The sequence below is a fragment of the Pogona vitticeps genome, chromosome 1 (genome assembly GCF_051106095.1).
Source record: "Pogona vitticeps strain Pit_001003342236 chromosome 1, PviZW2.1, whole genome shotgun sequence".
Classification (NCBI taxonomy): Eukaryota; Metazoa; Chordata; class Lepidosauria; order Squamata; family Agamidae; genus Pogona; species Pogona vitticeps.
In genome coordinates, this window is record NC_135783.1 from 182,411,415 (window position 1) to 182,427,133 (window position 15,719).

The 15,719-nt window shown below is 41.1% G+C and overlaps 1 protein-coding gene across 1 annotated transcript in view; it reads right to left on the bottom strand.

Moving 5' to 3' along the window:
* The window catches only part of CNBD2 (cyclic nucleotide binding domain containing 2), a 30,085-nt gene extending 19,166 nt beyond the window's left edge, over window positions 1-10,919 (bottom strand). The window contains exons 1-6 of the mRNA XM_078386855.1: window positions 10,888-10,919; window positions 8,800-8,968; window positions 6,908-6,961; window positions 5,185-5,348; window positions 2,283-2,439; window positions 1,033-1,184 (exon numbers count right to left, since the gene is read on the bottom strand). Of these exons, the coding sequence (XP_078242981.1) occupies window positions 1,033-1,184; window positions 2,283-2,439; window positions 5,185-5,348; window positions 6,908-6,961; window positions 8,800-8,968; window positions 10,888-10,919 (728 nt within the window). The remainder of the gene's footprint in view (window positions 1-1,032; window positions 1,185-2,282; window positions 2,440-5,184; window positions 5,349-6,907; window positions 6,962-8,799; window positions 8,969-10,887) is intronic.
* Window positions 10,920-15,719: the final 4,800 nt, after the last annotated feature.

Here is a 15,719-nt window from a genome sequence, read left to right on the forward strand (position 1 = left end):
TGCCCTTGTGTAACAAGTGCCAATGTTTGCACTTAAGAGAGTGAGACACTTAATGTAGTTTTGCCTTAACAATGGCAACTAACAAACAGCAGTGGTAACCAAACATCAGTATCTTGAAGAACTGATTAACACTTACAATTAAATAAAAAATTGAGTATTCAAGGAACAAAAAATAGATTTGAACCTTCTGATGGATTCTGTTTCAGATATTTCACACTGAAATCTGTCTGTGATGTACTTCTATTCAGGAATGCCCACCCTTAAGAAATTCATCAAGAGATTAATATCTGCTTCTTATAACTTGACTAGGGATGACAACTTCATATAACAACATGCATCCATTCAATGAAACAGGCTATAGACCCAGGAAAACTTATACCAAATAAAATGTGCTGGTCTTTATGGTGCCACAAGACACCTTGATGCTTATGCTTATTAGTGAATTATTGAGAAAAAAAGGGTAGCAGACACGGTACAATAATAATAATAATAATAATATAAAAAGATTACTAGATGCAACGTTTCATACAAGAGGACATGACAGTTCTGAAAATCTGTGCAATGGATTCAGAACAAGAGGTATTCACATCTGGCTTTGTTTGAAAGAGAAAGTAAAAACTTTATAAACCAGAGGGTTTTTGAAACGTCCATTGAAACAGCAGCTGACTCATATTTTCATGGCAAAGACACAGTAATGGTATAATACTAAGTGCTCTAATGAAGATTTGTGAGGGCTGCTCATGACCTACGACACCCACATAAGGAGCATCTTTCAGTTCATGAGAGCTAGTTCATGACATACAACCTGGGTTAGGCAGCCTGCCACTCTCCATATGTTGTTGGGCTGTTACTCTCATCAATCCTCATAACTGGTTCTGCTAGACGGCCATCCTTGGAAGACGACAAGCTCAGCATCCCTGATATAAATAAAAGCTATCCTTTTCACCAAAGTGAGACCAAATTAAAGCCAATAGCACACAGGAGGAAAACAAGCAACTCGAGAGGCTATTGAAAAGGACTGAGAGGCATTACCTCAGAAACTCATATCGGCTTTTTAATTCTCGTTGAAGTTCCTTGTCTAACTTATACTTGAAAAAATCCTTTCTGTCCACCACCAGCAGTTCTGTTTCCTCCATGCAGACAACAGTGGCCATCCTCCTTATTCTTTGTAAAAGGGCAACCTCCTGTTAACATGCAAGATGATATGAGAGGCAAAGAAATGGCTAATTTGGATCCGGCACTTTTCTAAGGCTTAGCCTTGCATAATTCTATTGTCCTTCCATACCTCTCCCTCACACTGCACTTCTTAATTCTTCTGGATCACAGCTCCTCAGATGTTCAAAAGCAATTTCATGGTGTAGTGTTTCCTTACCCGTCTGGTTAGGGATTTCCTACCTCAAACATATCCTCTTCAATACCCAAACACTCTTCCTACTTGTGCGTGCCCCCCCCCCAGGATATACACAGCTCAACCAATAGGAGGAAGGCAGCATTGTGATTTGACAAGTTCAACAAATGGCAGCCAGATGCTCCTTTTCCTGCATGCTCCTCCTCTGTGACATAACTCTGCCAATTACAGCTAGCTGGGAGCCTTACCACTTGCTCTGCTTTGGAATGCTTCGCTACTGCACTCCTATGTAAACTAATTTTAATCCGAAGTGTTATCATTGATCATGGTTAGCAATCAATAACAGTCTAGAATGAGAGAGGAACTGTTCAAAACAGGGCCTGCTATGACCACCTGCTCATCAAGATTCAAGCCCTCGAACGGTCATGATGTAACACTTAAAGAGTCTTGGGACTGGGACCTGTGAGACACGAATGCAAGTCTCCACCCAGTCCTGAAATTCACTGAGTGAGCCTGGGCTGGTCACACACACACACACACACACTCAGCCTGACCTATTTCACAGAGTGGGTGTTGTGAGGGTAAAATGGGCAGGAAAAGAGTGTTGGCTGCCTTGTGGTAAAATACAGTTCACTGCTTGCTGTGGGTTGTGGTTCCTTAATACAACTTTGGGTTCCCAAGACACAGAATGAATACAGGCCCAACTTATCTCCTACTATGCAAGCAACATAGGTGAAGAAATGCAGTGGTCTTTCTCTTAATATTGGCTAACCTTCTGCAACTGCTACCAGCAGCAACAGCAACTCCTACATGTATAAAGTAACTGCCATGAGTTCTGCTAATGGAAAGAATGTTCTAATATTCTCTCCATGGTTGGCATAAGGATGTACACTGCACTGTAAATTCTGAAATACTGTATGTGGTTAACACTCACACCAAAACAAGCACCTCTTGCGATTGTAGTTGGAGCTGAATCTACGAAGGCGCTGCTCCCATCCTCATCATCAGTGACAGCCACTGTCCCAAAATAGATGAAGTAGAAACTGACTGCCCATTGTCCCTTCTTGATAATCACTCTCCGGCGGCCAAACCTAGAAAACAGACAGCATAACAAGCTAGCAAAATTGAACTGGGAGGCTTCAGTCAGCATTGCACTCCTCACCAAATCAAGATGTAAATATAGATGCAAATTAGGATACACACTTAAACCATGTGAATGTAACTGAGTTTTACAACAAAACAGCATGATGTATAATCCACCCTCTTGTCTGATCTGTGCCATATAATTGTAAACTTCTGCTCTTTCTTTCTTTCTTTCTTTCTTTCTTTCTTTCTTTCTTTCTTTCTTTCTTTCTTAGCATAAGAGCTGGCATTCCATTTAACCTCCTGCAACCACCCCTAGTTTCCATGTGAACTCAGTTCCTCACCCTGATCATTATCTGTTCCTCTTCCTTTATTAGGAGAGCATAACTTGGGTAGCCCCATAACCCAGCACAAGCAAGGACAGAACTTCACTCCAAGTTTGGAAAGTCTCACCAGCTTGGGCCATAAACTATCTATTGTATAGACTCTTGGAAAATAGTCTAACATTAGAAGAATGAAAATAAAGTGTTAGGGTTTGGGGGTCATTTTGATGACACACAACTCTATAAGTTGCTTTGTTAACTTATGAGAGCGGTGATTAAAAGTTAATAATTTTACAATTGTTTAATGAAGCATTTATTATGTGCCCACTTGCACATGCTCAGTGTTTGTTTAATAAAATGTAAAATTCAGCCTGGAACAGTGATGCAAGAAAAGGGCAGGCTAATTCCTTCTTCCTGGCATTCTTTTCCTGCTGAAAGTCACCTCTGATCAAGAGTGATATTCAAAACAACCTAAATCAGCCACACAGCAGTTGATTTTAAAGAAAAGTGAGTGGGGAAAAACAATGATGATGATGATGATGATGATGATGATGATGATGATGATGATGATGATGATGATGATTACTATTACTATTACTATTACTATTACTATTACTATTATTACTACTATTATTATTAGGTTTGCTAGTTTCTCTCTGCTCCTGATTTCCAATCATGTGGCCAGGATGGAGGGTCTATCTCCCACAGGGTTGAGACTCACTTCTCCTAATTGTTTTTTCTTTTATCCTTCTGACTGAAACTATAGACAGCAACTGTACATAACTATACCTTATTTCTATTTTAAATACTTCTAGAATGATTTTATACCAACCAATTACTGGTTGGGGGGTGTTAGTGATGATACGGGGATGACCTCTCCATGTTTCTTACTCTGCTAGCTAAAAGGAAATACCTAAAATATTTTTTCCAACAATTTTGTAATTTTACAAGTTACTGGGAAGTCATTCCAAGAGACAGGAATGGCCCTGAGAAAACTGCAAAAGGAAGTGTGTATTTAGTAACATTTTATTAAAAAAGCTTTTGCCTTCATAACATTTAAAAATGTGACGAGTTTACCTTAAAACAAAATACAGTCTTTGGTATCATTAGTCAATGGATAGTAAGAAAACTTAGTCAATTATTCTAGATTATGACAATATGCAACCAAACAAGTAGTGCTTTGTGATGTCTCTATTAATGATGTAGTATGTGGATTTAATTGTACTATTCTAATTTTTATACTGTGCTTCCCTGAAAATAAGACAGGGTCTTATATTGATTTTTGCTCCAGAAAACGTATTAGGGCTTATTTTCAGGGAATGTTTTATCATTTTTTTAAATGTACAATAATCTACATTTATTCAAATACAGTCATGTCATCTTCTTCTGGTTGCTGCACAATGGTGGAGGGCGGGTTTTCACTTAACTAGGGCTTATTTTCGTGTTAGGTCTTATTTTGGGGGGAAACAGGGTAGCATACCTCATCAAGAAAGCTTGCTTTGAGTGAAAGATGATAAACAATTTAACTTAAGTAAATATGCAAGCAAAAAAAAAAGTGCATCATTGCATTTTAGGAAGAAACTCAAGTGTTGTCAGCTGTCATCAGACTTTGCTGGAAATTTGGCTATGTTACAGTTTCCACCCTGAAGATTCTCAATATTCCATAGTTTTTCTTTATATGCAACTGCATTTCCACAGCAAACTGGTATAAGCACTCAAAGGAAGCAGAATGCTTATTTTAAATGCATTTCTGTGCAGTGCTGCCCAACGTCAGCAGCACAGTTATTACAGAAATGGCTTTGTGGCCTATAAAGCAGCCCATGGGTATCAAAATGCTAACCCTCATTCATTCAGTCATTCAGTCATTCATTCAGTCATTCATTCATTCAGTTTGTAGCCCACTCCCATTAGTGTCAGAGCACTGCTCTGGGCAGGTTACAACTCATAAAATAGAAAACAAAAATAAAAACAAAAATATTAAAAACAATAGCAATAACCCCCTCCCCCCAAAACAGATGATACCGACTAATCCCAAAGCAGATGGAGGAAAAGAAGTTAGGGAAGAAGGGGGGGAAGGTGGTCAACTGGGGTTGGTGTGGAAAGCCTCCCTGAAAAGCAATGTCTTTAACTGGTTCCTAAAAGTCCACAGGGAGGGGGCTAAGAGGAGCTCCTCCAGAAGCTGGTTCCATAAATGCTGCTGGAGCCCTACAGTAGAATGAAGCTGGTACCCCAGGCAGCTCGTCTTTGGATGCCATGAATGGGATGCCAGTGGTTAGTCATTTTAGCTGCAATCGTATATCTAATTCCTTGGAAATAAGTCTTATCAACTCAACATTCACTTTTGAGCACAGAAAGCTTGGGATCAGTAGCCTATTAAAACTACCCAAATGTTGCCTTGGCACTGCTACAGAGGCATTCCATTTAACTTACTGTTCAAAACGAACTACTTTGGCCAGAAGGTTTTGCAGAGCTGGGCTATATTGCTGGAAGCTTTCCAAATGTTGCAAGCGATTTCGTAAATGCCTCACTTCTGCATCAGTCCTCCACGCCGGCGGCTTCTTGGTAATTTGGATTGCTCTAAAAGGAAAATGGTCCTAGAGAAGATCCCAAGCATCTTTTCAATTATAAAAAATCCTATACACTTTACACCTAGAAAACTCTGGGAGAGTCATCATGAGTTGGAATTGAACTGATGGAGCAAAATTATTATTATTAATTACATAAAAGATTAATGGGGAAATCTCTCTGTTTCTAATAAACAATGAGCAACTGATTTTCTCTGTGCCATTAAAAATCCAAATCCAAATTAACCATCTAATTGCCTGAGACAGCTTGCACATGTCACTCAGTTCCCCATGTGACAACTGAAGCCACAAATCCACAGAGAAAGCACGAGATGCCATTTCTTCTGTGGCAAAGATAAACTGAAGCATCATCAGACTAGTACAAATAATTGACAATGTCCTGTACAGCATTCTAGGTCATACCATAAAACAAATGCCCCAAGCTCTTGAAATGGAATAAGGTCTCTTTCCATCAAAACAGAAAAGGGGAAGTTCTTAAAATCAGAAAACTGCTGGTGAATTTCCAGCAGCAAGACCACTGGCAGTGATTTTCCATCTCCAGATGATGATGTCATCTGAGTTGGGTGGCATAAAGTTATGCTAACAGGATTTTAGCCACTATTTCTCATCATTTGGGAACATTTCTGCTGTCCTTCTAAACATTTGTTTTGTTGCACTGACAAGCACAGATTTAGAATGTGAATTCTTGTATGTCCATTACCTAATACATTAGGAGCCCAAGAAAAAAGAGAATCACTACAAGGACAGTAATTTGACTAAAAATAGAACAGAGTTTATTCTCAGTTTTTTTTTTTTTGGTTTTTTTTTTTGTTGTTGTTGTTAAAGAAAGCAGCCATTTAGAAGCTACTTCACACATGACTTCAGCTTGTAGGTCAGGGTGGAAATTTTGTGGCTCTTGTGCCACATGCACATTTCATCACCTTTTAGTATGCAAAACTGAATCACATTTCTAAAAACCTCCAGGAAGGATCTTTCTCCTCTAAAATAAGTGATGGTCTCTCTGAACCTTACTTTACTTCTCCCCCCACTCCACATTTATTATTTATTTTAATAACCAGAAGTGGCGTTCCATTCACTTCCATTTTTTGCCAGGAGAACGTTGGTGTGGCCCGTGACTGGTTCAAGAAGTGGGGGAGATGGGCCCTAGATGGCCCACCCATGCTCTAGATTATACATGCCAGGCCAAATTTCCCCAACTTGTTGCCTACAGATGTGTTGGGACTACAATTCTCATTCATAACCACTGGCCAGGGTGGATGGAATCCAATAGAATCTAGAAAATGCCAAGTTAGTGAAAGCTGTCTCCTGTAACACTACTTATAAAATACATTTCGAGAATTGTATGGATGCGAAGCTTCTGAGAAGCAGCATGTGTCATCTTTGAGGGGCAGGGTAATAAGCTCCAAATAGGTTCTCAATGGAAAAAACTCCTAACTTTTGATGTTACCTTCCCTAGACATAAAACACTCAAAAGGTTAGGTAGGAATTACTTAACCATATCCCTAATCTCAAGCCCTGATTGTCTATCCTCGTACAAGCAAGAGAAACAGAAGAGGCTTTGTCCAGACCTTTGAAACTGTGAACTCATGCCGCTCGAACACAACTTGGGAACCTTTCTTTTCCTTTAAAAAAAAAACCACACACACACAAATAAATAAAAATCAGACATTGAACAATGATTCATTTCATCAGGAATTCTGCATGAAGAGAACTTCAGAGTAGTCTACATCCCCATTTGAACATTCATTCTTTAATATTATTGTGTTATATAGTTGTATTTATACTTAAAAGTCTCATGGCCCTTTGACATATAATTCGATTGTGTGGCATGAACTTTAGAAGGCACAATCCATCTTCAAACACACAATAAGTGGGACAGGAAGTATGTGGGTCTCAGAAGCTCCCTTTTCTCCCATATAGGCTAGTGTGGCCATATATTTATTTTTAGGAAAGATGCTTTATAATTCTGTTTCACCATCATAAAAATGACTTAGAATTTTGCATCTGCAAATACCAATTAGCATACGCGGTTTTATGCAAACCACTGTGCTCTTTCACCCTCTTTTTAGGTGATTTGTAAGTGGGTACTCTTTTACAGATGGGCCAGGTATCCATGCTTTGAGGGGAGAACCTGCTTATCCTACTGCTGCCTAGTGAGATTCATTTGCCTGCACTGTGGCGGAGAGCGCCTCCATTGCAACACTTAACATGTGGATCGACCTCCCCAGGCAATCATGGATGATTGTAGGATGGTGTATATTCCACTGTCAGGTAAACTCTTGTTTCCACAGGTATTTACCTAATCAATGACTTTCTCATCATCTCTGGCAATTTTAATGAAATATTCCACTCTTTTATATAACAGTGTTTCTCTTACACTGTAAATGGCTTTAGAATTTTTCAAAAGTGGTACAAACATTTTTATAAATAAAAGGACCGAGGTGGAGCAGTAAGAGATGGAGGGAGAGCTAGATGTTACTTGAGATATCTGTGACTTGGCTCCCCCAATTTTTTTATCCTCTGCTAAAAGCATTGGACGGGAGAATGTCACTGTACTGTACGTTTGGCTAATATCGGGACGATCTGAGAGCAGAGGAGAGGCTCAACCTGGTTTGCAATAAGTGTTCATGGGAAATACCTAGAAAGAGATGAAGGCAGCAGGAAAAGAGGAAGAGCAAATGCAAGATGAATTGGCTCCCTAAAAGAAGCCACAGGCTTGAGTGTGCAACAGCTGAACAGGGATGCAGAGGACAGAACAGTGCTCATTCATGGAGTCACCGTAAGTCGAGGATGACTTGACGGCACATAACAGCGACATGAAGCCGGCCCACAATACTTTGAATCTGTTCTCAACCAAAGAAAGTCAGGAAGTTCTTCTTTCAGGGCATGCCAAAAAAGAGGTTCTGGTAGTTAATAGTCCAGAAAAAGAACTTTGCTAGCATTTTCCTCAGCTGTTTCCCTGGAGAATACAGCATGGTGCAGCACAATCATAATGCGGCATGACAGCAGTTTTAAAGTTGTCAGTATTCAGAACTATTATATGTCACAGTAATCTTTCTCTTGAGGAACCCCCTGGCATGTTTGCCAGCGAGTCCCCACAGATTGCAGAGCACTCTGAGAAGTGTTCAAGGTGAAGGGTTGAGAGATGAAATTCTGCTTTGTCAGAGAGGTTCTACGTAGGAGGAGAGCTAAGCAGTCAAGAAGCAGAGCCTGGTCACAGACAGTCCTGTTGGTACCCAGGCTGAGGTGCCCACCTCAGGTGGCAGTTGCTGGGGGAGAGGAGGAGGCAAGGAAGCAGTTGTCCTGCCCTCTTTCCATTTCTCCTGAGTTATCACCCTAACATTACCAATGTTTCCATGCCGCTGGCTTGAGGTAGCAGTCCATTTTACTGCTGCCATCAGAAGCCACCAGCAGGGATAAGCCAACAAAAACCCTAGTTGTTATTTGCATTAGTCCTTACTTCATCAAACTCCCCTCGGATGTCTTTTTCTATCAGTTGAAATCCTTGGAATCCTTTCAGTCCACTGCGGAAACATCGGCATACTCTGCTCAGCAGGATAATATTGACAATCAGCCTGCGGAAAGTCTTGCAGGGCAGTGGAGAATTGGGGGAAAAATTAGCATCAGTTCTATGTCAAGGAGAAGGAATAAAACATGGGACTAAAGTGCTTATTAGATTAAAAAAAAGACTACTACTTAAAAAAAAGACCCCACTCCTAAGGGGAAAGTATTTTCACACACAGAATCTCTCTCACACACTCACGTGCACGTTGTGCCTGACACGCTAAACGGTTAAACCAATGGTCCTAAGAAAACTTTTGCAATCTATTGACCTCCAGGCACTTAGGATTTAATCTCCCTTGTCTGTGAATGAGTGGAAATTGCAATCCAAAACATCTGGTGGGCACCAGGTATAGACAGTCTGGCCCAGGAGACATGACTGCTGCTCTTAATTCATGTCTTCCTCTTCCTCGTCTCTTCCTGCAGGTGTCAGCCAACAGGGTGCAACAGGATTACAGGGTTTGGTTCGTAAGAATTCCATAGCTGTGAGGAACCCAAAGCCATCAGAAATGCAGCAGCAAATAAAACCAACCAATAAATTGAAGAAAACAGCCTAATAAACAACACTGAAATTAGCACAGCTCAATAAGATCAAAACTAAGAGTCAAAATAGCAACTAAACAGACTGTGGTAAAAGGACAGAAATAAACGTTTTGATCATGATGATGATGTAGAATGCTGGAAATTGTATTATTGTGATTCATTTGTTCTGTGTTTGTACCTACTGGTTTTGATAAAATAGTAACAGGTAATTAAAAATAAAAGTACGCATCATAAAACTAGTCAACTGATTTGTGGGTTTTGATTAATCCTTAAAAACATATTGTTTCTTGTACTGTGTTTTTGAATTCTGCATCTGCAATATTGTAGTTTAACAAATGTGTACTTGATTACAGCAGCCTTTGCTTTTCCACATTATCTCATAACCTGGGGGGCTAAACATGTTATGTGCGCATGCCTGTGATATTATTCCTTCCTAGCAGAGCATCCTCTACAGGAAAATTTACTAATGCAATTCATTAGAGAAGCAAGAGGAGAAAGGGTTCTTAATTCCCTCCCCCCTTCCATTGCTTCCTCTTCACATTGACTGATACCCCTGGGCGTGCACACACACACATACACATTCATTCTCTTGCCAATTGTTACTTCCTCCTAATTAATATTTCAATATGTTTTCATTTATGTATTTCATTGGCCAGATTTCATTAAAACCCTTTGCTCATTTTGTCTTCTCTGAAACTGACTGATGCAGCAGCCCTTCATTTCTCTGTCTGTTCCTCTCTGTTCCATTCTCTGGCTCATCTCATCTCTCCCACCCATTCATGAAACAACCTTTCTCATTTCTCCAGTGGTTAGAGTGCTAGGTTGTGTTTTGGGAAGCCCACGTTTCATGTCCACACAGAGCTGTAGGGCTAGTTAACATTTTTCAGACAGACCGACCTCATGGGCTTGTTAAGAGGATATGGTGGGGAGGAGGAATGCCATCATCAGCTCACCAGGGAAAAAGTGGAATATAAATTTCATGTTTTGTTTGTGATATGCTTTTCTGCCTCACCAACAAGGCATCTTAATTCTCTAGCATAGTGCATCTTCCCTTTACCAGTTTCTCTACTGTTCCACCTGTTTAAAAAACAAGCACTCCAAAAGCAATACTGGCAAAATATAGAGGGAGAAGCATAGTGTAGCGTAGACAGACAGATGTAGCTAAGAGCAAACTCCATGTAGGGAAAAGATGCTTCTAAGACAGGACCAAGATTGGTCTGTGAAAAATTGCCTGGCTTCCCTTGGCTTCTCCCACTTTTGCTCCTCTTTTTCCTACATCCACACACACTCACACATACTGCACTCTACCCCCTTCTCCCCCTTAATGTATCTTCTTTCCCTGATAGCTCCATTTTCTTCCAGTTTTTATGCCAACCATTATCCACCTAGGGACGAGGGAAGGGACAGGAAAAAATCAAACATTTGTACCTGGGGAAATGCATACCTTACATTCTGCTTCATAACTGCCTGCTGCATCCTGTTTGTGTCCTGCACAAGGAAATCAAATAGTCTGTTTAAATAAAAACAAATTCGCTCTTAGCACTCTCATGAAGTTTCCCATCTCTTCTTCCTTGTTCCAGCTGAGACCATTGTCCAAAGCCTCTCCATGGGAAAACAAGAGGTCCATGTGGTCAATGGGACATGCAGGACAAGTGTTGATAGGAGAAGGAGGGAATAGCCAGGCTGTTTTTGCACCCATTTGCCCCAACAACCCCAAATGTTTAGTGCTTCTGTACAGCCCATTGCACGCACACACACACCCAATCTAGTGATACCTCCCAGCTGTGTATAGGTGATGCTATTTTGATTCTACAAAGAGAGGCATCTGCCCAACTGAGACAGCTGTTGGATTCGTGTGAATGTGTATAATTGAAATGATACTTCTGTGTAGAGTCACTATGTGTCCGTATTATGTGGACAGTATCTGTTTGGCTCCTGGATGCTGATGATTAATAGAGTGTGCCTCTCTGCTCCATTCCTTGCCCATGAGGTGGCCAAAGACACCTGACAGGTCTCTGCTTGGAACAGGGATTACGTCAGACAACTGTGGGACATATTTTGATGTAACAGAGCAATTCTGATGACTCAAAGCCAACCTGGCTTGAAGACTATAGAGACTTATAAAGATTTTCTTCTCTGTCACACAAAATACCTCTCAAGCTCAAATGCTTCTGCCACCCTTGTTTCCTAATTCTTGTGTCAAACGGGCCAGATATGAAGATTAGAGTTATGATGCTTATGTAATATTAGACAGTCACTTTTTAGAAAAAAAAGAGTTATAATGGTATTAAAATATAAGCACAGAAGAAGAAGAAGCACTTTGCATATTGATACTACATTAAAGTATATTAAATGTTTTTATCTTCACTGTGTAATTCAGGAGCAGGAAACCTACAACCCACTAGATGTTGAACGATCACTTCCCATCATCCTTGGCTATTGATCGCAATGGTCAGGACTGAAGCATGTTAAAATTCCAAAATGAATTTTTTTTCAACTGGCCACTGCCAAGAGGGGGCATTATGATTATTGCCTTGTTTCACTGAGGTTTAAGACAACAGTAGTTTTTCCACGGTGAGCTACTAAATTGAAAGTGAATTTGAATCATGGGAGTGAATGGGTCACAGTCAACATTTTCTTCACTATGCAAAAAAGATTCTATGATTTCATAAACAAAAACAATGAACACAAGAAAGGCAATAATCATGATGATGATGATGGTGTACAGAGCTGCCTGCCCAGAGAACAGCTTGTAATTTGGATCCAAATTTTGGCAACCCCAAAACTGCACCTTCCCTCACTACCAAGAGTCACTTCAATCAATTTAAAGTGGAAACAATGGGCAATTTGTCCTTTTATATAGCAGAGAATTGGCAACCTGTGGCCCACCAATTGTCATTAGACTACAACTTCCATCAGCCTTAACTGGCATAATCAAGTAGCCTACCTGTGATGCAGCACCTTCACTTTTTGAAAGTGCTGTGGAAATGGAATACCATTCACCATTCTTTAAAAATGCATCTTTTCATAAAACAAATGCCCTAAAACCTTTGGGGTAGGCTGCTGTGATTGTCTAGACCAGTGGTCCCCAACTGTTTTTGCACCGCAGACTGGTTTGGCATGCGTGCAGGGGAGAGGGCGTGTGTGGGCAGGGCATGTGTGTATCCGTGCATGCATGTGGGGGACCGTGCATGTGTCAATGCATGGGGCATGCATGCATCTGTGGGCGGGGCATCAGTGTGTCTGTGGGTAGGGCAAGCAGGCGGGCATGTGGACAACGTGCATGGGCATGGCAGGCATGGCGGGGACAGGATATCTGCCTCCACAGCCTGGTCTTGCCAAAGCCACAACGTGGTACTGGGCCACAGACCGGGGGTTGGGGACCCCTGGTCTAGACCTTTGTCTACAACTTCTAGAATCCTGCTCCACTGGCTATGTCAGCCAGGCTGATGGGCTGTAGCAACAAAAGAATCAGGGGAGGGGAAAGCATAAGTTCCCACGCCTCCCTTTAAAGAAGAAAAGAAAAAATGTGAAAGATACCAAGACAGAAAGTAGAGAGCTAGTGGAAAGTAATGGGTAGATTGTTTCTCCTCTGGTAGCCAAATCTCACAGAGTACCTGCAAGGATCAAAAGGGGAATAGGAGGAACCTGTATCCCATTTCAAGCTCTTGGGAGACATGAAGGGCAAGGAGAGATATCAAATACAGTCTGTAAGGAAATACTGCTTCCAAATGACACTAAGATCACTGTAGATCCTGTGAAAGTTTGTTAACAGCTGAAGAAACTAATTTTGTTAACCATATCATCAAAGTTTAGGCCAGTAAGAATGATGGTTACTCTGACACGCAAGAGGAGGTCAGACCAGATTCCCACCACCGCCTCCATTCAACAAGGCAAGAATCGACAGTTCTGCCCTCCTCAGTCCAGGACTCACTAAGCCAAGGATGCAGAAGAAGCTTCACAGGAGGCCCGCGTCTTCTCCAGGGCTGTTTGGACATGTTTAGAGGCTCTCTAAGGCTCACTCTGCTGGAGGCCCTCGATTCTCCAAGCAAAGATGCTGCCTTTTGTGACAGGATCGGAAACAACTGCCATAGAATCAGCCAGCTTAGATTCCCAGGACAGTCCACATTCCATTCTTCCCCTAGAGAGAGAATTTAAGAACAGTGGAACTCAACCCACCACTTCCAATATTCTGTCCATGGCAAGAGCTTTTCCAGTGACTTCATGACCGAGTCTGGCACATCAGTTGTAAAAACTAAATTTAGCTACAGTGACAGTGCTAAGGCCAAATGTTTTTAAATAAATAGTTTTAGCAGCCATTATAGTTACAGTTTCAAAAAGTAGCTGTTTGCTTTCCTGTTTCATAAAAGTAACTACATTAACTTACCTTTATAGTGGTACCCTCGGCTTACGAACGTCCCTACTTATGAACATTTCGACTTACAATCAGCTCCGGTCGCAACATTTTGCTTCAACTTGCGAACAGAGCTTCCACTTACGAACAGAAACAGGCAGAGAAAAAAGGCGGGCAATTAAACTTTCTAATTGTAGGTGGCGACAAGTTACTTTGTGCTGTAGCTCTTTCGGCAGTTATAGGGTGTGTTGCAGTTCAAGGCTTGGGAGAGCCTCCTGCTTCGGAGTGAGCCTGTGTTGTGTGTGTTTGCAGGGAGGTAAGCTGCTCTTTTCTCCTTTAAAAAAAACTGTTCTAAGTGGGTTTTGTTGGCTCTGCTTTGGAGTGTGTGTGTGTGTGTGTGTGTGTGTGTCTGCAGGGAGGGTTTGTTTCTGTGCACTGCTTCAGAGCGAGTTTGTGTGTGTGTGTATTTTTGGAGGTTTTTTTCCTTCTTAAACTCAGCAACGGAGGTGGCTCTAGTGTCTGTTTTTTTAGTTTTTTTTTAAAGCCTCAGGAATGGAGCACCTTCCGACTGGGCTTGCTGTGCTCTTTTTTTTTGTTGTTATTTTTTTCCTCTGGGCAGCTGGGTGGGGGGGAAGCCGTGACTGCTGACTGGAGTAAGGGAAGCTCCAGAGGAGCAGCAGGAATCGGGCGGGCGGGCAGGCGAGCGCTTCCCGGCCAGGTCTCTGGCCCTGGCCCGTTCACTTCAGCCAGCCTTTGAGGCTCCTTTTCTCTCCTGGGTTTTGTTTTGTTTTGTTTTTTTGCAGCCCCAGCGCGTTCCTATGGGGCTTGCAGTGTTTTGTTTTGTTTTTTCCTTCGGCCGGAAGGGATTAATCGGTTTTCAATGCATTCCTATGGGAAATGGTGCTTCGACTTGCAAACGTTTGGAGTTACGGACACTATTCCAATACGGATTAAGTTCATAAGTTGAGGTACCACTGTACTTAATCAAAATGAACAATATTTGTTCATGTTACTGTCACTGACCTGTTGTTTAAAATCACCAACCCTATTGTTACTTCAACACATACAACTTAATAGAGCAGTACATGGCACAGTCACTTGACTTAGCAGTCACGAGTCCTTCATCATATTAAGAGAACACCTTCCCTTAAACATAAAAAGAACAAAGATGTTGCCACTGGAGTGAGACCTGGCTTATACTTTCATTTATCAGGACCCTCTTGGACAGTAGCAGTCCAAGAATAGAGGAAGATAATTAGTCTTTCTGTTGTTGTTATTAAGTGACATCTTTTCAGTTATGACTTATGATGACCCAATTAATAAATTATCTCTAAAAGGTCCTCCCACTAATAGTTCTGCTCAAGTCTTACAAATTAATGGTTGTGTCTTTCTTTACTAAATCAATCTGGTTTCTTTGTTAATACCTTGTAAATGCTGTATTGGCCAGATGATTAGGCTTAAAGAATGCATGGAATTTTTTTTGAAAATAAAATCTATGGAGATCAAAGCTATTTCCTCTAGTTCATGGATCTTGGAAAGAAAGAGCAAAGAAAGCTGTAGTATAGTAGTTACCTATGTCTATGTATCAGAATACTCTAGAACGTAATAACCATTCGAAGTTTTAAAAGCTGAGAAAGAATGTTGCTACCATTTATATGCTTTTGATGTGTTCACAACGAATTATCTCCGTACATGCTGCTCTGAGAAGTACCAGCACATCCTGGACTCACATGATTAAATACTGTCAAGTACCTCTTAGCCATCACTCCACCTACCCTTGCAACACAGATTGCTAAGAGTTAACACCTTATGTGTTAATAACCTTAAAAAGATTTGCATTTATCATGAGAAAATACACAGTCACCATCTGTGTCAGAACAGTCTGCTTAACCCTTAAAAGGGTGCAATTAGCTTCAACAGCT